Source organism: Vicugna pacos, chromosome 7, assembly GCF_048564905.1.
Source record: "Vicugna pacos chromosome 7, VicPac4, whole genome shotgun sequence".
Taxonomy (NCBI): Eukaryota; Metazoa; Chordata; class Mammalia; order Artiodactyla; family Camelidae; genus Vicugna; species Vicugna pacos.
In genome coordinates this window covers 48,781,365-48,804,704 of record NC_132993.1, presented here as the reverse complement: position 1 = coordinate 48,804,704, position 23,340 = coordinate 48,781,365, and the positions used below count along the sequence as shown (strand labels likewise).

At 34.7% G+C, this 23,340-nt stretch overlaps 1 protein-coding gene across 6 annotated transcripts in view; it reads right to left on the bottom strand.

Moving 5' to 3' along the window:
* Positions 1-23,340, bottom strand: part of TMEM196 (transmembrane protein 196) — a 185,762-nt gene that overhangs the window by 35,083 nt on the left and 127,339 nt on the right. Inside the window, exon 1 of one of the 6 annotated variants that reach the window (XM_072964892.1) lies at positions 16,126-16,290. The exons of 4 other annotated variants lie outside the window; for them this stretch is intronic. In XM_072964892.1, coding sequence (XP_072820993.1) covers positions 16,126-16,290 — 165 coding nt within the window. Of the gene's footprint in view, positions 1-16,125; positions 16,291-23,340 lie in introns of those variants that run through there. One more of the 6 variants, XM_006211713.4, reaches the window with a different exon arrangement.

Below are 23,340 nucleotides of genomic sequence, written 5' to 3'. Positions count from 1 at the left end.
CAGTCTCCCTTTGTCATTTAACTACATTAGGAAAATCAATTGAATTCTCTGGGCTTCATCTTTAAAAGGAGGGTGTTAGATTGGATGGGACTTGTGATTTCCTCCTTGCTGTGAAAGTCTCTCATCATTAATCTAAGAGACCCTATTTTCCTCCATTTCCAGTAGACATTTCTCCAGGATTGATCATATATACCAGATATTTCTCCAGTTTCTACCATGATATACATCACAGCTCTATGACACTGAATATATCATTTACAATGAAATGATATTCTCTATTCCTTTTATAAGAATGAGGAGACTAATATTAACATTACATGATTATGGAATTAACAGAGATAACCCATGGGATAGTGCTTATTCTTGGCTATCAGATATGGCAGGTACCAATAAATGTTTATTTTCTCCCTTTATTTGGAAAAGTATGTTTAAAACATCTAGATCTAGTGTAACTATTAAGTTTGTAAGGCCATTTTCAACCCTTCTGTGTACTCCTAGTCAGAACCTAACAAAATAAATTCATGTCTCTTATAACACTGATGCACTGATCATATTTCATGGTAATTATTCACTATATATCTGTCATTCTAAAAGTTCCTGGACTCCTTCTCATCACATATTATATATTTAATCTCTAAAACTTTAGCCCTAACACAGGACCTCACTTATTACAAAAAGTTCAATGAATATTTGCTGATGAATGGATAAATGAATGAATTTCAGGTTAGTAAAAGAAGTGAGAAAAAGCCTCCCTTCTTCCAAAACACTTTTGATACCTGCCAAATAACATTTGAAATCCCTTTATCAAAAAGTCACACAGATTGATTTCACCATTTAAAAAACTGTGGTTGAAAGGTTTGTGTCATGGGAGCAGGTAACTGAGGTGTCCATTTAGGGAAATGTTGTACTGTAACCCTTGGCTGTTGTGTTTCTAGCAGCCAGCTAAGCCAACTCAGCCTTCTCAGTTCACTAGTAACTCAAATTGTCTTAAAGTCTTTCTTCATCTACAGTTCATGTCTTAGGTAAATAAAGCATGAAGATTTTCTTGACCAGCTAATTACTTTTTTTGATGAGAAAAAATGTATCTAGATGAGAGCTGTCTAATAGAAATCTTATATAAGCCACAAATGCAAATCACATATGTAACTTTGCATTTTCTAGGAGTCACATGAAAAAAGAAAAAGGTAAAGATTTTAATAATATCTTTTCTGACTCAATTTATTCAAGGTATTGTCATTTTTCTATAAAATCAACATCAAAAAACCTTGAGATATTTTATATTCTTTTTTCATACTTAGTCCTTGGAATCCAGTGTGTATTTTATATTTGTAACAGATCTTAGACTACCCACATTTAAAGTGCTCAATAACCACATGTGGCTAGTGGCTACTCTACTGTGACTATGCTATGACTATGCAAATCTAGAGAACACCTAATTCTAGTTATGGTCACAAGCCAAAGAAAAACAAGCGCCCACTACCCACAACAAATATCACCCAAGAGATACAATGATTTCCTAAGTTAGTTAATTTCATTTACGAGAGAGCTCTAGAGGCAGCTTGCTCTCCGTTGGTCCAAGTTTCCTGGTAACCCATTGCATGATGTCTGCCAAACCTGCAGCTTTTAATGCTGCAGATCCTTCTAACTTGATATGTCATAAACTTCTCAAATAGCCCTCTAAGAGACTATCCTGAAGGTCTGAGGTCCAAAGATGTTTGAGCTGAAAAGACATTAGCAAAAATCACGAGTTAAAGTTACACCTCTTTCTCCAAAAGAACTGTTCCTCTGAGAAAATCCTTTAAGTACAACTAATTTGGGAATAAATGTAGTGAAAATTGCTAATCTTTCATAATGATATTTTAATTTCGTAATGTCACACTAGAAAACTCAGCTCACTCTAATGCTAGTAAGTACATTCTGCTATATTCATGGCCAAGGATACTTTTATGGAAAAGAGCACTTTTGTTAATGTGGCCCTTTTAAGGGAATTTATCATTATCAAATATTTTGACAAGTTTTACAACAGTGTTGGATAAAGACGTACTATATATGTACACATATTTTTTTTCCTAGCCATTTTAGGTGAATTGTGTATTAAATCTGACTGTTAATTTCTAGATGTGTGAATTAAAAAAGAAAACCCTTAGACAGAAAATATTCAGAACTACAGGCCTTTGACATTCCCTGTCCAAGCTCTTCAAATGTGTAAAGCTTGATAAATGAGATTTGGAACCTGTTTTTAAAGCCTTCTTGAAGGCAATTTGCTTACTTACCTAAAGTGATCACTAGCTTTTGTGGGTTTGGAAATACTAACTAACTTTTAAAACTTAAATTCAGTTTCCCAGTTGCTTTGGAAAAGCACCATGGAGAATATGTCACAATTTCTGTGGAAAGCTGTTTCTCTGAAACTCCCAAATGGGAGGAAACCCCTGAAATCTGTTAAAATAATTATTGTATCTCCATGATAGTTTAGCAGTGCCAATAATTTGAGATCATTCCTGTTCAGTTTGGGGCAGTAGCCAAAGAACTGCATTACCCTTTTGGCTGAATATTTACTTTAAGGATACTTAATGTTTTGAGGCATCTGTGGAAATAATGTTGATCAAGAATTAGATGACTTGGACTCTTGTCCAGGTTCTATAGTTAGCCACTGGTGCCAATTCTCTGGGCTTTAGTTTACTTATCTGTAAAATGGTGAATTTGGAATAAATTATTTTTATGTCTCTAATCCTGTCCATATTGTGTGACAATTATAATTCTCAACGGAGAGGGAGAGAAGACATTTTAATCATGTTCTCAGTGTCAAAGCAGACTTTTGACTCTTCTTTACCCTTAGCTATTGACAGATCTCAAATTAGAAAACACAGAAGTCATCAGAGAATCCTCCTTCCATTTGCCATTAGGTGTGACAAATTCTGCATCTTCACTCATCTTCATCTCGCTTTTTTATAGGAAACAAAGATAAAACTTATCAACACAAAACCTCTGCTTTAGCTCTAAATTCAATCACCTTCCACCTCCTCAAAGACTTTCTCCCCTTTCACTCTCTCATTCTACTCCATTATTCACATCAGTATGCTTAAGTCTTCCAAAATCTCCCTTAAAAATGAAAGCCTTCCTTGACTCCAAATCTTTCTTACATTGTTTGCTCTATCTCTCCACTCCACCATCCGTTTACTGCTGAGCTTCTACACTTAAGATTTCCATGTTCTTACTTCCCATTCTCTCTCAACTTTGGACTGGCTTATCCATCCACTGTTTTACTTCAGCCACTCCTGCTAAGGTAAGTAATGATTTCCACGTTTCAGTCCTCATCTTACAAGGAAACTTTCTCCTTTGGGCTTCCCTGATACCACACTTTCCTGGTCTTCAGCATATTCTTCTGGTCACAACTTCTTAGTCTCTTTTTTCTATTTCTGAATATTATGGTAAATTCTGAATATCCAAGCTTCTGAATATGATAATAACTAAACCCATTGTTTTTGGTGGTCTCAGCAAGTCACGTGGTTTTAAATACATTTAAATGTAGTTAATGTATTTACAGTCTACTCTTATTTTTAAATTTCTAATGCTAAAATTTTGACCCATCATATAATAGCCCACAGCATCTCTCCATTTGGCGCCTCTAACATAACAGACCACAAATAAATCCTTGACTTCTTCCCCTCTACACAGTTACATGCTAACACACACACACACACACACACACACACACACACACACACACAGAATTTTTCCTTTTCTAATTTTCTAGTCTCAAAAGAGTGAATAGGATCCTATCAGTTGCTCAGTCCCAAAGTCTGAGACTCCTTCTTAATACTTTACAATGGCATCTAATCAAATACAAAGTCTTGTCAACCCTGCATCTCAAATATCTGTGTTGCTTCTATTTTTATTTTATTCTTTAACTTTCTTCCATGTAACCATTACATCATACATCCCAGTAGCCTCCTAACTAGACTTGTGACTTAACTCGTGACAAGTTAAGAACTTGTCTGACTCCAAACTATTTTTTAAAAGGCACAAACTTAGTTAAAATTCTCACCCCAAGTGAGCTTTTTAAAATGCAAAAATAATCTTGTCACTTTTTCCGCTTAAAATCTTTCAGTGGCGCCTATTATAATTAGAAGAAAATAAAAACACTGTAGCACGTGTATAACACCTTAAGTGACTTCCCCGTCCCCTCCCTGTTTGCCTCTTGCCCTGACCCAGTGCCTTCTATCTCCTCCTGCTCACTGGCCATACTCCAGTCACCCTGGCCTTCTTTCAGTTTCTCAAACACACCTAACGTTTTCTATCTCAGAGTTTTTACACATGCTATGCCTTCTGGTTGGAATAATAATACTCTTTCCTCTCTCCATCTGGGTAATGCCTTGTCATCCTTCAGAAAGTATTGCTTCCTGAGAGATGCGTTTCCTGATTGTCCCAATATTGACAGCTAGTATAGTCTTCATAAGCCTGTATTTCTCCTATTTAATACGTACAACTTTTAATTGTTAACTTGTGCATTATTTGTTCCTTGTCTATATTCTTTTTAAAATTAAGCTTCAGAAAGATCAGGGGTCATGATCATTTGACTCACTGTTAAATCCTCACACCTAACTCAGCGTAGAACATCACAGCTGTCGAATCAATAGTTGTTAACTAAATCTGATAGGAAAGAGAATTAAGGGAATAAGCATCTGGCTCATGAGAATGGGAATAGGAGCTTGACACTCCTGATTTGCCACAGCTCCTCCCCAACACCAAGCTGTCATTCCTCTTCTTGACTCATCCCAACCTAGTGGAGACCATGTAGCTTAGGCCCATCAAGTGCCTTTACCATTGACTTTAAAATTGATTTGACCCCTTTTTCATAAGCCTAACCCCTGGAAATCCCAGGCCCTGGCTATGCTATATGACAACCCACTTTCCTGGGCACTTCTCCTCAATGGCCTCTGCTATCCCCTCTCCCAAATCTTCTGCATCTTTAGCAAAGTGTTCATTTTTAAAATAAGTCACTTTTCCACTTTCCTATTTATATTTCTTTCTTTTCTTAGTCCATGGAAAACCCTGCTAATTATGCAGTGTTCTTTTCTTCCCTTAAGCTAGAACTAATTTCTTATTTTTCCACGCTAAAACAGAACTCTGAAATAAAGCAAGGCATTTCGTATACATTGATCCATATACCATGTTTCTTCCCCTCCAGGAAATTTTGAAAATAAAAAAAAATTTTTTAAGTTCAACTGGGAAAAGATAAATGTACATCTTTATCAATAGAGCCATGACTACTCACAAATACAATATTCTTCACAGGAAAATAAAATACCAAGAGGATAAAATGTACAGGAGATATGTTGATGTGATAAGCAAGGAGTCCCGCAGTAGCACCAGGCCATCTCAGTGGCTTAGCAGACAGTGTGGGTAAGAGGCAACCATAGCAAATAAAGAAATTAAACCAAAAGCACTCAAGGGAGAAATGGAAAGAAAAATTCCACAGTGATAAATGGGTATGCACAGTAGGTGGTGAAAGAAACCTTTGCAGAAACTGTAAAGTAAGTGAACAAAACCAATAATACACAAGAATAGATTTCAGAAGAAAGCATCAAACACTGTGTGTAGCTGATTGGCAGGTCAAGCTCTTCTAAACGAATCCAAGTCAAAAATCTTAGAAACTTCCCACTGGCCTGGGACTCACATCCTTCAGGGTGGAACTCTTTCTTTCTTCTGAAAGAATCAGCCTTGATTCTCAGAATGCCATTCATTCCTTCACACCACCCCCTCAGTGTTCATGTAATGCAATCTTTCTCGTATTTAATACATTATGCATTGGGTCCTGTTACAGTTTTGCTTTGTGAAAGTTTTCCTTTTTTTAAAAATAATCTGTTGAGTATTTTGAGGATGCTAAGTAAATAAGGCTTTTTGATGTTAGGGCTATTTCTGCTTCAAAAGTAGCAAAGAAAATTTTAACTAAATTTGTGAATTTTAGCAAGAGGAACTTTGAATTTGCAGAACATTTAAGTGTCAGTTGTCCAATAAATCTTAGGTATAGTTATTATTCATGTTAGTCCTTAAGACAAAACAAAATAAAATTATCTCATACATAGCTCTAACAAAATCAAAGGAGTTTATCTCCTGAGTCCAAATTTTTGTTATTTTAGCCAAGTACAATAAATAACTGTTAAAATTCAAACTTACATAAAAATATAAGATGATAAATAGATCTACAGGGAAGTAAAGGAAGATGCAATCAATATTGAACATCCAGATATAGATAATGTTGTCAGTAATATTCTACTTATTAATGTAGCTTAAATTTTACATTATATAGGACCTCTGTATATTTCATAATAACAATTTAATAAGTATTTTTATAAACTTAAGGTAGTTTTACATTAATGTGTGTTATCACAATTTGCATGATTTTCACTTGTATTTTTATATTTAAGATTCCTTCATGTCATACATGAGTAAAATTAACTTAGATGCTGTGATATATTTGGGCAACATTCAAATATCAAGCCTACAACTTGATACATGTGGAAGATATAACAGAGTTCAAAATGTAGAAGATGGATTTGGTGAAGAAGAAAAAAAAAGATACTTCCTTGGGTACATGCCAGCTTTGAGTTTATGATTTGTGACCTGTCCTCTCAGAGTTGAAAATAGCCAGGGACTCCAGAGGACTAGAGGGTAGAAGTTACGCTCTCTCTTCCCAAGAGTTGTCAACATCACAGACTGATCTCTATCCAATATGCCTGGCAATTTCCGAAAGCCAGCCAGTTACAGAAATAAGGGACAGCTGATAGAGGGTCACAACATTGTGAACTTGTCCCCAGATCAGGGCACAAGCAGCCTAAATGTAGCTTATATTGCATATCAATGACAACGATCAACTTCTTCCTAGGAATTGTTTATCCCTCCATCTCTACTACACATGCATACACAAACACACACACATACATTTTTTTCTTCAGGTGATTTAGGTTTTTATCCTACTCTTGTAACTGACTGCACTTTCTGATCTTGTACCACTGAATCCTAAATCCTTTAGGTTCTCATCCCTTAAGTGAAGAACCTGTGTGCCAAGATGAGTGGTATAATGAAAGCAGTTGGAATTCTTAGGCAATGTAGTATATTATAAACATAAACTGCCATTGCTATTATTATTAATGCTGTTATTATCATTATTATTTTAATTCCTCAGAGTAAACCATGTAGGAAATTAATTGGCAAGAAACAAGTAGAGAAAAAACCAAGAATTCCAACAACTCAGGCAAAAATAATGAGAAAATCAAGCATACATCTGTATTTGGTAGAATAAAAAAATTATATCTCTTTATCCCAGTATTGACCTAGAAAATATTCCTGGGACCCTGGGATCATGTATACTAAATTACAACTATTAATACTCAGAATTGGTTATGAAAAGTACATGAGAGGACACATGACCTAAATGTTACCAAGTCTTGAGTCCAAAGTCAATTTCATCAACGGTCTTACAATAAGCTCCCTTTCAGAAATGTATAAAAATAAAATGTTTATAATACATGATAAAAATCACATACAGAAAATGGATTTTCCAGAAATACAGCAAAATGCAGTCATTGTTATGAGCGAGCCATATATTGAACATATAATATTAATCAAGCCCTTCGTATAAGTACTACATTTAATTATTAGAAAACTCCATAAGATAGGTAGTAGGATTGCTATTTTATGGATAAGTTAGCTGAATGCTCAGTGACATAGCTCAAACTTAAACTAGAAAATGCTAGAGCTAGAATTTGAACCCAAGTATCTTAATACTTCTGAAACCTATTTTCATTTCTTGGTGTCACGCCAATGCCTCCAATTAAATAAATAAGCTCCTATTTTTATATGTCAGGCAGCTATGAGAATAACTGAACAAAAGGAGCTTATAGTTCTACAAACCCACCATCAATAATGGGAAAGCCATTTGAATTTAGGTTTGTAATGATAATTTGTACTTCACTCAAGTCTCAAGATTTCTCTCAAGTCTTTCTTTTGATCTCACACCACCTGTTACCAAGGGCTGGTGTTTTGCCTTGAAATTGAGCAGCAATGCCTGTACAATTGCCTTGGACTTACGATCATCAAGTTCTACCCCGGAGAGCTCACCAAGCTTAGCTGAGAATCAAGAGCAGACTAGCCTTGCCATTCTTTGAGGACCCTTCTGAAGCTGGTCCCATATTTAGATGAAGTAGATCTTTACTTACTGGTTTTTATGTGAACATGTGTTTGTTCTAATAAGTTCAGTCTCCTCAAACCTCCACACATTCTCCATTTTATTGTCCCTACATGACTTTACACATGTTAACAACTGTGCATAAGAACATCACCTTCTTTCCTCTGCCTACTGGAAAGCTGCCCTATCTCCAAAGCCTGGATAAAGTTCTCCCCCCATGAGGAAGAACACCCTTGATCCTTCATTGATATCTCTTATTTTGAACATATTTAAACAAATACATTGTTTTGTGTCTTCCTGATTTTCCCTCATATTATTCCATGATTATTTGAGATGTGTAACTCAGTTCTATTTTTTAAGGGTAGGAACAATTTAATCTAGTATCTCACACTCTTCTAAGAACATGGAGGTTGTGCTGTTGCTCAGTTAACTGTACCAGTCTCTTCTAAAAAATAGATACAGACCTGGCCTTTATGCCATCTTGACTGACTCATAGATTTGGGGGTGGGTGGGAGCAAATAATGAGATCAGGTATTAGCCAAGGACTTTTTTTCATAAAAATTCCCCATGTTCCACATAATGCAATAGAAAAAGTACAGACTTTGAAATAAGATTGCCCTGGCTTTAAATACTAACTCAGCCAATTAAAATAATGGTGGCTTCTAGGTAAGTTCTTTTTCCTAAATAAATTTTATAAAACACTACATTGTTTACAAAGTTGTTAAGATTAGAAATAGAATGTATATGAAGCATCTGGGCCATAGTTAACTATTAATAATTATGTCTAGTATTATTTCTGCAGGATAAATAGCTGAAGGGACCCTGTCCCCCAAGGTAATTCACTTAACCACTAATATTTTCTTTTTCCCTTAATTAAAGATGTTGGAGAAATGTTGAGAACCGGGGCACCACTAATGGGCTATAGGTCGCAGGCATTCACGGAGCTGCACGAGGCAGAAGAGAGGAGCAGCTAATGCTCACTGGGCGCTTACTCTGTGCCAGGCTCTGTACTGACAGCTTTACAAGCATTGTCTTAGCTCCATAGCAACTTCACAGCAACCCATGAAATAGGTATTGCTATTCTCCTTGACTTGGTGAAGAAACAAGTTATCCAGAGCCACAGTTATATTGAGTGAGATGTATGAATCCCATCTGCCATTCAATATGAGTAAAGTATATATAGATGAGATCTGCATTCATGAGAAGGATTGCATGGCTTTATAATCACAGAGGAAAGTAGCCACACAGTTTCTTTTCTTTCTCTCTTTCTTCTAGAAAGATGCTCAAGGAGAGTCGTTATACAATATCTTCTAACTATTCTGTTATCTGTGTGTTTCAACACGTCATTGAAACAAACATCCCTCAGCAGAATAACCACCTTGTAATTTGACTAAATTATTAGGACACTAAAGTTAAATATTTTGAACAACTCTGGGCTTAGTTATTTAGGTACAGAAATGACATTTGAATGAACAGGATTATATATTGATATATATAGAGCAATAAGATGAAATTTTGTTCACTTCATAAGTGAATGACCCAACATGATTTGATCAGAAAACTGTTGAGGTTTTCCCCCTTTGGTGGGAAATATATACTAGTTTTTACTGAATCTTTAAAGACAATCATTTCAGTTTGGATGGCTGAGTTATACCTCTCATCTACCAATAAAACTAGTATCTGAGGGCTAAGTGAATATACAGAAAAGTTAAATTGCTTGGCCATATTCGAAGCACATATTAGATGATCTGGCTAATAATTGAGTCAACACAAAGAGCCATCTTGAACATTTTAGGCAAAAACAACCAAATGCAAGGATTTGACTTTGTTTTAGATCATGTTTGTATCAAGAAAATTGTAAACAATTAGGTAACTAATGCCATTATTATCACTTATTCCCTAAAGTGAATATTTCTATGGCAAATTCTTCAAGATCAGTTATATCCTTGAATAAGGGTTAAATGATAAAATCCTGAAGCAGGATTTGCCATGTTTGTCATGGGCTCTTGACAGAAATTCCAACACATGTCACTCATATGTGGATGAAATATAGACTAAAACAAAAAGAATATCGTCAGATAATGGTAAAAGTCATCATTTTTCTTCCATTATACCATTATCAATCAACACCAGAAACAGGCATTTTATTTATGCTTCTTTTGACACAGAGTATGTTTCCTTGAATAGTAACTACACCTCCCAATAGTTTAGCATGTCTAACTTATCTAATTCCCAGATATCTCAATGCCCTGATCCCAGAGGATAACAAGTAACACTTGAGAATAACAGTGTGACTCAGATAAGAAAGATATCCTTTACCTGGGCTCTAGAGAGAGTCCACAAAGGGGCTTCCTTATATTCAGAAACTTGACCAAAATTAGTCTATATGTTCAAACAGTACTATTTATTCCTGGAAAAATATCTGTGAGATTGCACACTAAATTTATAACAGTAGCCAATTCTGATGAGGTGGTAGGGAAGGTAACCTTGTTTTTGGTCCTGTTTTTAACACTTTGAAACAAGAATTACTTATGAATTACTTACATAATAAAAATTACTTAGAATAACATTCTCCAGTAACATCCATGTTGCTGCAAATGGCGTACATTGTCGGTTTTATGGCTGTATAGTATTCCATTGTATAAATATACCACCTCTTCTTTATCCAGTCATCTGTTGATGGACATTTAGGCTGTTTCCATGTCTTGGCTATTGTAAATAGTGCTGCTATGAACATTGGGGTGCAGGTGTCATTTTGAAGTAGGGTCCCTTCTGGATATAGGCCCAGGAGCGGGATTCCTGGGTCATATGGTAAGTCTATTCCTAGTCTTTTGAGGAATCTCCATACTGTTTTACACAGTGGCTGAACCAAAATGCAATCCCACCAGCAGTGTAGGAGGGTCCCCTTTTGTCCACAGCCTCTCCAGCATTTGTCGTTTGTGGACAACATAATGCAATTTGCAGCAACATGGATATTACTGGAGAATGTTATTCTAAGTGAAGTAAGCCAGAAAGAGAAAGAAAAATAACCATATGAGATCACTCATATATGGAATCTAAAAAAAAAAAAAAACCCAAAATACAAAACAGAAACAGACTCATAGACATAGAATACAAACTTGTGGTTGCCAGGGGGACGGGGGTTGGGAAGGGACTGGGATTTCAAAATGTAGAATAGATAAACAAGATTGTACTGTGTAACACAGGGAAGTATATGCAGGATCTTGTGGTGGCTCACAGCGAAAGAGAATGTGACAATGAATGTATGTATGTTCATGTATAACTGAAAAATTGTGCTCTACACTGGAATTTGACACAACATTGTAAAGTGATTATAAATCAATAAAAAATGTTAAAAAATAAATAAAATAAATAAAAATTAATTTAAAAATCAGATATAAATGTACATTTGTAATATTTTTCTGAGGATAGGGGCAGTGTTTTCACCTCAAAATAAATTATATGAGTCCCTTATGTTATATATTTTGACTTAGGAGAAAAATGATATATTATCTGGTCAGACACACACTAGCTTCAAATTTTGTACATTTGAAGTAACTGTTTGAAGGGTTTCTTTCCATTTATTGTTTTGTTTTTCCTTAAATGAACTGAACAAAATTAAATATTAGAAATAATACTTTGAAGCAACTAACGTTTATATTCAGCACCTCATTTGTGTTGCTATGGTTGGATCAGAATGTACAGTAGGTGAATGTGAATACAATCTTACAACTGGCTAAGTTGTTGCCATGGTGAAGTCAGGAGTCCACATACATAAGTATGTGACTTGATTATGCTGTAAATCTCACTCACCTAAAGTATCAGATTTATTAAGCAAACAAAGTTACAGTATACAGGTCAAGTATGCTCCAGAAAAATAAGCAATTAAAAAGCACCCAAACTCTATAAGATTTTAATAAGAAAAAATCTGAATATTTTAAAAGACTATGTTTATATGTGGGGTAAAGGAGCCTAAGAAAAGTTCTTTTAATACATTAGTTAATAGACTGGATTAATATCAGCTATAGATAGGTGGAATTTAGAATGATATATATATGTATATAATACAACTTTAGTATCAGATGTTTTTCTGGACACTACAATCTGAATCTTTAGATTTTTAAGTGCCAACTTAGAGCAGTAAAATAAAATTCTCTTGGATCTGTGTACCACTAAATATAATACATTCCCATTACAGATGATGCACTAGAGACTGAGAAAGGGGACTATCACACAGCAGCTGGGAAACACAGCCTTGTCTACTTAACTCCCTGTCAATATATCTTACACATCAATTATATTTCACTTGCCTACGTCTTTTCCAAAGTGGTTTACTCAATGGTTCATTGATTGTTAATAGTGAAGTAATGTCTTCTTTCATGCTTTCATGAGGTGACTGTGTCAACTCTAACAAAGAATCAGGAAGAAGCCAAAATCTTATAAAGCATTTACACCTTTCTTTCTCTATGAACTTAGTTAAATATTTTTTTCCTTCTAATTGCCCACATCTTTTAGGCTAATCCCAGGAAGCAACTTTTGCCCAATTATGAAATAGTGACCAGAAATAATCCATGTAAGCATTCATCTCATGGATTTTAAGCCCTTTTTCTTGGTACTGTTTTACTTTTAAGCCACCTTTTAAAAATTGGTCCAATAATGTTCCTAATAATACAAAAATATCCAATAATAATTTAAGTTCAAATAATCAAAATAGTTGCCTAATTTTTTTTAGTGCATTTGACCTAGATAAAAAGCTTATGATGTCAAAGTCCATACATAAGAAGTAATTCCTTCATAGTACAGTTTTTATTTTCATTGGTTTCTAAAATATAATTCAGAAATATTGCAATAATGGTATTTATGTGTTGAAAAAAACTTCATGGCACCAATCAAAATACACTCTGATTATAGACTATTGACCTGACAGGTTAAGTATTATAAAATCTCATCTAGTATCTATAAATAAACAGATTTTTAATTCATAAAATACCAAAGAGATTAGTAGTTTTCAATCTAGTTTTCCTCTGCATCTCCCTGGAGTCTCTTTGGGAATTAAGAATTGGTGGTATTATTATTATTATTATTATTATTATTATTATTATTATTATTATTACTACTATTATTACTATTATTAAAACTATGAGGAAATAAATCTATTGCCTTACACTGGCACACAGCCTCCTATGGTCTGGTTCCAACCATCTTTTCCATTCTTATCTCCCCCTCACACAACTAAGACCCAGAAAAATATAAGAGCTTACTCTTCCTGAAACACAACCCATTCTGTCCCAGTTTTCTTGTCTTTCTTTTTGCTGCCTGAAAGTCTCTCCTTTTTCACGCCCTTCACTGTCAGTTTGCGTGCACCCAGTATGAGGTGTTTGCATTTATTCAGTGCTTACTACATACCATGTATTTTACTAAGAGCATAATTTGATTTGTGCCTTCTAACAACCCAATTTTACAGAGTCTGAGGACACTTTGGCTAGCCATCTAGATAGTAAATGGCAGAACTGGGTTTTGCAAACAGGCAGACTTGGAATTTCATACTGTGATACATGAACACTGTGATATATTAATTCCAAGTTCCAATAAAATTTAAAGATCAAGAGAAAAATAACAATTCTCCTATGGATCCTTTATTGACCACCCCAAACTCTTTCCCTTTATGTACTCCTGTAACTCTCTGAAGTCAATTTCTCACCACTGATAAAGTTAGTGATGTACCCATCTTGTTTCCTCTGCTAGGCATTGATTCATCTTAATAGTCCTTGTTAAATACTAAAATGTCTTGCATATGGTAACTCTCTATAAATAGTGGCTATATGAATTAATCACTGCCAAAATTGAGAAATAATTCTGACTGTATCACAAGTGACCTCTAAAAAATTATTTTAAAATTCAATTTAGCAAGGCTATAATTTGACAAACATTGATCAAACTTCGATATTTATTTCTTCACAAACTTGATTTTTTTAAATTGAGTTTATAAAAGTGACCAACTCTTTGGGCACTCTAGTTTCAAATCCATTCATTCAATTATACTGATTTATTTTACTGAATCAGACAATAGAAATTGAAACTATTATTTGGGAATCTTAGGTGAATTTTGGTTACTCAAAAGAACCAGTTAAAAATGGAAATAATTATTTATAATAATAACTGCAAAACTATTTTATTTACTTTTCACTGAGCTGATTCAAAATTTTCATTTTCTGTACATACATATATGTTGACTCATTTAGATAATAGTAAATAGTCTGGAAAGAGAGAAAAAAGATTATTCAATTATTTTTCTTACATGATGCCAAGCAAATGTAACCACTTTTTTATTCTTGAAGATAAAGTGGATTCTTTGATACTATTTAGAGACAACCTAAGTTTAGTTACCCAATTTCTTGAATTTGACTTGAGGGAAAGTGATTTGAAGAGTATTTGAGGCTTGTTCCTCATAAGCCACTAAAAGATCACATTTTATTCCCTTTGCTTTAAATATTGGCATTACATTTCATTTTAGAAGTTAGAAGATAGAAGTTTTAAAGCCTGACTATTTCTGTTTAAATAATAATAATAACACTAACTACAACTCTCAAAAGAATCACTACTACACATAAGATGTAAAATTTAGGTTTAAGATTTGCCTTTTGGCCATTCATACTTAAATTTAAAATATACATTGTTAAAAATTACATAATAAAGAAAAAGGTAATTATTTGGAGGTTGGTGGTAACATTGAATTCAGAACAAGGATTCTTAGAAGAATTCAATGTTAGAATTAAACACCGTTTTTCTCTTTTCTTTTAACTTCTGCAATTTAAAAACAGTCACCTTACTTTGAAAAGTTAAAATATAGAAACTAATTTTCTAAAGTACAGTTATACCAGTTTTAAAAATGCTAGAACTTCTCTCAAAAATGAATTATTTCAGAATTATCCTTCAATTCATAAGTGATAACTTTTTCCTCAGTGACCTGAAGCACAAGTAAGCCATGAGTATTAATTATACTCACTTACTATCAGTGATAGAATAACTTCCTATTAAATTTGCTTAGAAAGTAGAATCAAGCTAGAGACCCAGAAGAATATGGATATTATAGCTATACAACTTAAAAGAGAAGAAAAATCTGATTTTCACAATTAGGCTTACACTAGCAATAGTGCTGAGTTATTTTATTGATCCTTGGTGGAAGGAATGAGTCTCTAAGGTTTTCCTGGAGATTCACTCAAAGTAAATAAACAAGAAACTTGCTAGGTCTGCCCTCTGATCTAGAGAAAATTATGACATTTTCTGAACATTATGTACTCTTTAAGCTGAGTTACTGTTCAAATAGAATGTTGTTACATATCATACCATTTGTTGTTTAACTTATTGCCTAGAACTTACAAATGAGTTTTCAGATATGAAGTATCAGAAAGCTAGCGGAAAATGAAGGGCAGCATTTTCTGGGGAAAAAAATGCTCTTTTCACACTCATACCACATTTCTCCTTTTGTCATATCAGTGTTGCCTGTAGTATACCTTGGGCACTGTTGCCCAGAAATAAATGCATAACTCTATCCTCGCTTGTTTCTGGTATAAGAAAATGATGTAACACTTTCATTTTGATTTTCCTTGTAAAAGAAGGCTAAGTGAGTCTGCCCTTGACATGTGTGACCCTCGTAATCAGCATCACTGGGCAGCCTTTTGCAGTTTGAGCTGGTGGAGACTGCCCCTCCCTTCCAACTTTAAACAAAGCCATTTAATTTGGTATTAAGCCAAGGTAAGGAAAAACAAAACACAAATAAATAAAGGACAACGTAAAAAGGCATAGCCTGTAAACATGAACCTACATGTAAGCCAGTGGCTATTTATAATTCTCTTCCCCAAGGAGGGAGTGACTAACGCACGCACACTGCCCATCACCGTAAAGAGGTAAAGAGAGAGTGAAATGGCTCAACGTACACACACCCCGCTCCATACCGGGGACGAGTCTCCAAGCTGCGGCTTGTGCTCTCGGAGGGCCAGGCTGAAGCTCACTGCCCCCACGGCCACGCTGGACACCCCCAGCCCTATCTCCAGCACAGAGAGCACCAAGAGGCTCCCAATAATCTGGCCGCTGGTGCACATCCTTCCTCGGTCATCATTCCTTCCAGATCAGAGACGGAAACCAACCATCCACCTTCTTTCTTCCACTACTTTCCTTACCCCTTCTGCCCCCTACCAGACCCCAAAACTTTTCTTTCTTCACCAGCGAAGCATTATCCACAAGGACTGGATTTCCAGCACCGGAGACCCTCTTCCCTGACCCAGCCAGAGGCAAGGAGCCGCTCCACACCCTGGCACGTTCAGACAGTGATCGTAGAAGGATTTTCCTGGGTTCGTGGTCGAAGTCCAGGAGAGGAGAGTACACCGGTAGAAAGGGCTTTCAATAAGGAGCTGGAAACCTGGAGGAACCAGGGAGCTCGAGCGACGCTCGGGAGGCGCTGTCCAGAGTTCTGCCGCGTCCCAAGTCTCCGCAGGGAAACCCGCTCCCTCCTTATCCTCCCAGACCCTTTCAGGCTCCCTTTTCCTTTGCCAAGTAGATGAGCTTTGCTTCCCCGAAATCCAAAGCGGAACGGCTCAGAGCTTCTCCCTCCCTCTCGTCTCCTTTCCTTTGTTTTCGTGGTAACACAAAGTGCTTCTACGAGTCCCTTGGTCCCCAGGCTGAGCGGGTGGATGATATTCAGCACCACGCTCCTCGCAGTTGCTGTGTCGCCAGAAAAAGCGACCTTGTCTGATGGCCTTTTTCCGTCTGGGTTTCTTCTCCTTCGTCGTCGTCCTCTTCCTCCCCCTCTCTGTTGATCTGATTCTCTCTCATTGCAGTGACCTCATTGGGATTTAAGAGATTGATGGAGGAGGGAAAATCTTGATCTATTTGTAGGTCCAGAGCCAATACTCTTGGCTGGCCCTTAATCAGCCCCGCCTCGGGACCCTTACCACAGAGATCCAACCGATCCCTATTCCTGCATCTCCCCCACTTGCTTGCTTCTGGGCTTCTGTCCAGATAGGAGGGGAGGGGATGCCTACGTCAACACGGGGCTCATTCTGTGTAAAACTTTCTTCTACGTGTACGTGAGGTGATTTGGGGGCGCAGTAGGCAAAGAAAGGCAGAGAAGAGAGAGCACAGGGGGTGAAGAAAGGACATACTCCTAAATTCACTAGGTCTCCGAAGGACCCTTACCAAGGAACCCCTCTCTCAAGAAGAGCTACACTCAACCTGCTTTAAGGAGTTAAAGCAATTCACTCCCCACTGTCACGACCTGTCAACTTCTGCGTCCAAAGGTGAGAAAGATGCAACTGGCTAGGGCCGCACTTCTGTAGGAAAGTGGCCACGGTCCTCCCCAGCTAGCAGACCCTCGCTCTCCCTTAACAGCGTAGTCACACATTCTGGGTAGTATCACTAGACCACACCCCTGGGACTGCATGTTCTCACTCAAATTCAAGAGATGTGTACATTTAAGTACTATATTGGAAAGGGCATTATTAAAAACAAAAATCTGGCTAATTGCACAATTGTTTATGACAGTCTGCCTTCGTCAGAATCATTAAGGCAAGGGCCAACTGTGGCTCAGGTATTTTTGTACTATATTTTGATGCACATGTGACTCTAGAAGTCTGCGGATCACTGAGTCTGGACCCCATTTTCACGTCCCTAATTTTACTTCATGAAAAATTCCAACATATTCCAACAGAAAGACACAGGGAGTTGGGGGATGAGACTGTCTGTGGGTCATCTTTCTCAAAAACTGGTTTCTGAAGAACTTGAGGATAGTTTGAAGGAAAAATAGAAGAAAGGAGGACTAAGTTAGAACATATGATGTAAGACCAGGGCATCTTGACCTCTGAATCCATGCAGACTACAGCAGTGCAGTTACCTCTGATTAGAAGTTTCTTTTTTTTAAAGCCCCAGTGAAGTTGAGTGATATAAAATCTATATCATAAATGCCAGTTTCAGTTTCCTTAAATTTGATTCAAGGATTGCTTCATAGTTTAAAATTCAGTTGTACACTATAACTTACTTCCTTTATGATATATTTATATTCCACATTAAAAAAATTGAGTCTTCTTCCCTTAAAAATATAAAAGCAAGGAAAGAAGAATGATAAATTATTAGATTCTTAGTAAGTCTTAAAGAATCTTCAGTTATTGTGATATTTGGAGAGCTCAAATATTTATTTTGAATATTTAGTGAATTCACTTTCCACTCCTTGAAAACTCAGTCCACCAAACAGCTAATCTTTAGAATCTTTCAAACAGATTTTGGCTTTAACGAAGGATAGTTTATTTTATTTAAACCTTGTAATCATTTAAATGATCCAATTTACATATAGAAATAATAAAATATCTATTTTGCCTTTTTATTTGTCTTTAGCCACTAAAGCTTTCCTTTTTTTTACTTTTAAAAAAATTCTGCCCCATTGAAAAGAGAAAGCTATAGTAACTGTAAAATAGCTTGGATGATGCAGCCATATGAAAAGGAGAATAACTTACAGGAAGGAGAATTAATTTTTAGAGAACACAGAGGTAGTATTAACAATAAATGAATTTCACAGAGAGAAAGAAATGTGTAAATCATTGATTATGACTGAATTTCCAGCTCTGAATATGATGGCTAAAAATGTATTTTCTTAAATACCTCAAAGCCTAATCATATCCTGAATATAACCAATCTTCATTTTTGAAAATCAAATGTACATATAAGAAATTAAATCCATCTCATTTATAAATGACTACAAATAAGTCACACTAAAACAGGAATATTTATAGGAATAAGATAAAAACAATCATTATCCACAGAAAAAAATTACTGTTTTGTATTTTAAAACATGATGATCAATGTTGTTAGAACTTTCAAAGGAATCTTACGTTATTTGTTCTGGAATATGAAGTATATTTTGCATGCCCCTTTAAATGATGAAAACTCCCCACTCCTACGTAAATTCAGAACCACTAAACTGTACTCTTAATTGTGGAAATCATAGCAAAAAAATGGTTCAAATTGGCATCCTCTATCTCTCAAAATTATTTATTAGAGAAAGAACTATAGGATAAAATAATAAATCAAGAGAAAAATATACAATGTACATTGCTATCCAAACATCAGTGGTTCTACAATGAGAGAGTTTAATTTTTCTTATGCCATAGTACACCAGAAAAGCTATTCATGAGATCCACTGATATAGGGTTCAATACTTGTACTTCTTTAATAGGAGCAACAATATAAAAAAAAAAATCTCAAGTTTGCCACCTGCTGGCTTATATAGGACACAGTGAATATGAATGTATAGATAATCTCAAAATAATTCTTACTTACTTGCTAATCAGAAAAAATCTTTCATAATTGCTTTCTTTAAAGACCTAAGTCCTGCCAATAAGTATCTAAAAGTATCTGAGATCTTCATGCACCCATTTATCTAAACAGAATTTTTTTCTTGAAGTATAGTTAATGTATAATATTATATTTGTTTCAGGTATACAACAAAGTGATTCAACATTTATATACATTATGAACTGATCACCACAATAAGTCTATTAATCATGTCACCATATAAACTTATTACAATATTATTGACTACATTTCCTGTGCCATACATAGAAATTTTAATACATGGATAAAGAAAAATGCAGGAGTTGATAAACAAATACCACAACACAATATAATCAAGTAAATTGATAAAATAATAAATATAGTTACTAATATAAGGTCAGTAAATGAAAAGGTCAAAATTTAAAACAGATTAATTTTGAGATTTGATTTAAAGTGTTTGTTTAGGCTATTAGAAGCTACATTTATACAGTGACCTTAGGCGCTGGACTGAATGACCAGTGCAGTATAGAAGATTAAGGAAAAGAAAAATCACTACAAACCATTTAGAAGTTTTTAAGTACCACAAATCTACTAAATATTTTAGTAATCTTGTCAGTGTGGTTAGAAATAATTTACCTAAGATTTATCTAGGATTTTCTGCTAAAAAAGAAAAAAAAAAGGAAACAACTTTCTAAAGACTTTTTTCCTATTTAAAGCTGAATAAGAAGAGATAATTAAACCCAAGTTTATCTTTTCCCTTTTTTCCTTATCCCTTCTAGTGATAATATAGCTTAGAAGTCATTATTTAATAGCAACATTAGTGTTTATTAATTTGAGGAAGTATAGTACTTAGCACTGTATTTATCACAATTTTCCATTTATGTTTGAAACATCTTTTGCTTATTAATAACTTTTAAACATGTAAAAATTCCAAATGATGTATTTTATACTGATTTCTAATTTTTAAAAAAGGGTGTGAGCATCTCCACCTAGCCATTATGGAGTAATTAGGACTGGATTTACTCTCCTACTATATACAAGATATTCAAATAAACAGCATTCAGATAGTGTATGACAGTGTGGAAGCGTAATCCCTGGGAGAATAGAAACAAGCAAGGTTTTCCGTCTTGGTCTTTTGACTATAAGCAACTAACAAACTATGTTACAAGAAGAGAGGTACCATGCAGAGCATGGTCGTCTTACAGAATTCAAGATACAAACAGCAGAGTTCTTAGAGGCTAGAGTAGTCAATATTTTCAGGGTAGAGTACTAGGGAGGAGGGTGTTTAATGTTGAAAAGATCCATAAATCTCCATAGGACTCCCTTGAGTCTGTTATCAAATCTAAGTCACACAATCATGGAGTGTAACTCCACAAGGCTAGAAATGGAATGACCAGAGAACTAAAATTTGAAGCTTACAAGATGTCTGGGAAACTTTTCAGGTTCATAATAGCCAACAACAGTTCTTGTTGAACACTCAGCCTTCAGTAGAGATCACAGGTGGAGTTTGCATAAGTAGTGGGGCTAAAGTACTCATGGAGTAAAGGTAACTCCTATATCTGACCTAAAAATGCTTTAAAACAGGCTCCTAAAGTATCAATCTGTTTGATAAGTAACTCAACAAAGTCTAATACATCTTAAAGAAGATGACAAAAACCATCACTAAACAATGCAAAGCTCACAATCCACACTATCTAATTAATACCTGAAATGTGAAGAACCAGGAAAACGTGATCCATAACCAGGATATTAGAGATTATGGAATTAGCTAACACTTGAAGACCTCTATAATAAATATTAGAAATATGTTCAAAGATGAAGAAAAAAATACATTAATGTAATAAAGATATGAATTTTTAATGAAGAACAAACTATCATTTCATAGGTGAAAAATTATATGTATGAAGTGAAAAATAGTAATCTGAGATTATTAGCAGATTAGACACCAAAGAAGAAAAAATCAGAACTGTGTTTATCACAATTTTCCATTTATGTCTGAAATATCTTTTGCTTATTAATAAATTAATAAATAAAATTACACAAAGAAAAATCACAGTACAAAATAAATCACAGAGGAAAAAAAGACTGAAAAAAATTAAGAGACTCGGTGACCTGTAGAACAATTCAAGAAGTGATATTATGGACATAATAAAAGTACTAGAAGAATAGGTAGGTAAAAATATTTTAAGTAAAAATGGTCAATTATTTTCCAAATTTGGTGAAAACTACAAATCCACATATTCAAGAGGCTCAATAAACTGCAAGTAGAATAAACACGACAAGGCATACTACAATCAAATTGTTGGAAACAAATGATAAGGCTAAAAAGTTGAAAGCAGCCAGAGGGAAAAGGATACATTATATAGAGAGGAAAAGAGGAAAGAATTTCAAATTTTTCGTCTTAAGTTATTTAATACAGAGGACAAGTGAACGACAATTTTAAGTATTGAAACTTAAAAACAAACAGAAAAGCCTATTAATCTAGAATTATATTCCCAGCGAAAACACCTTAAAAAATGAAAGGGAAACAGATTTGTCAGACCAACAAAAGTTGAGACAGTTTACTTAGTACAGACATGAGATCTTCACTGTAAGAAATAGTCAAAGAAATACTCTTCAAACAGAATTAAAATATACCAGAAGGAAACTTGGGTCTACACGAAGAAATGTTGAGCATCATAATGGTACATATATGGGTAGCTGTAAATAATGTTTTTTCCTCAGTTTTAGTCTCAAACAGGTTAAAATATATGCACTGAAACCAGAGTTGTCATGAAAGAAAGAGTTTGCAGTTCCAGCATAGCCAATAAAATTAACAGCTAAAATGAAGGAAATAATGCTTACTGAAGAAAAATAACAGAATCCAGAATCTTTACAAATTAATAGTCTTAATATCCTAGATATAATAATTATCCAACATATGACAAGTCAAATTTTTTTTTAAATTCTCAAGAGAGAAAAACTCAACCAAATCTGACTAGAAAGTAAGCCAGATGTTGGAACTAACAGATGAAGATTTTCAGATAGTACTTACAACTGATCTAAAAGATAACTTTTTTTTTCAACCAATTAATATTTCAGTAGAGGAACAGGAAACTTTAGCAAAGATAAAATCAATTAAAAAATGAAAATTCCAGAAGTGAAAAATGCAATTTTTGAAATAAAAAATGGAAGTACTTAGCTAAATGACAGAGAGAAGTTAATTTGGGTATATAAATAAAATTAATAATTATAATAAACAATATAAATATTTTAAAATGAATGGGGGTACAGGAACCTGTTAAAAGATATCAAATGGCCAAATATGGGTATTACTGGAATAGAAGGGGAAAGAGAATTGTACAGAAAATATTTGAGAATAAAATGAGTAAAATTTAAAAAATTTCTGAAAAAGAGAAATTCACATATTTGAGATGCTAAATAACACCAGGCAGAGAAAACATAAAGAAGTTAACAAAAAAGTACAACAAAGCAAAGTCAAATTGTTGAAATCCAAAGATAAAGAGCATCTCTTAAAAGCAACAAGAGAAAAATGGTATATGTATAAGAATCAATGACTTCTCATCAGAAACCATGAAAACCAGAAGACAGTGGACATTTAAAAAATTACTTATTTTCAGTGTTTAAAGAAAAAAATTCAACCCAGAATTCTCTACAGAGCTAAAATGTCCTTTAAAAATAAAAACAAAACAAAAATATTTTCAGATAAATGACTAAAACTTCTTGTCATTCAGACCTGAACTACAAGAAATCACAAGCTCTTCAAACTGAGGAAAATGGTCCTCAGATCCTAAGACAGGAACAAAGAACGTCATAAATAGTCAATATCT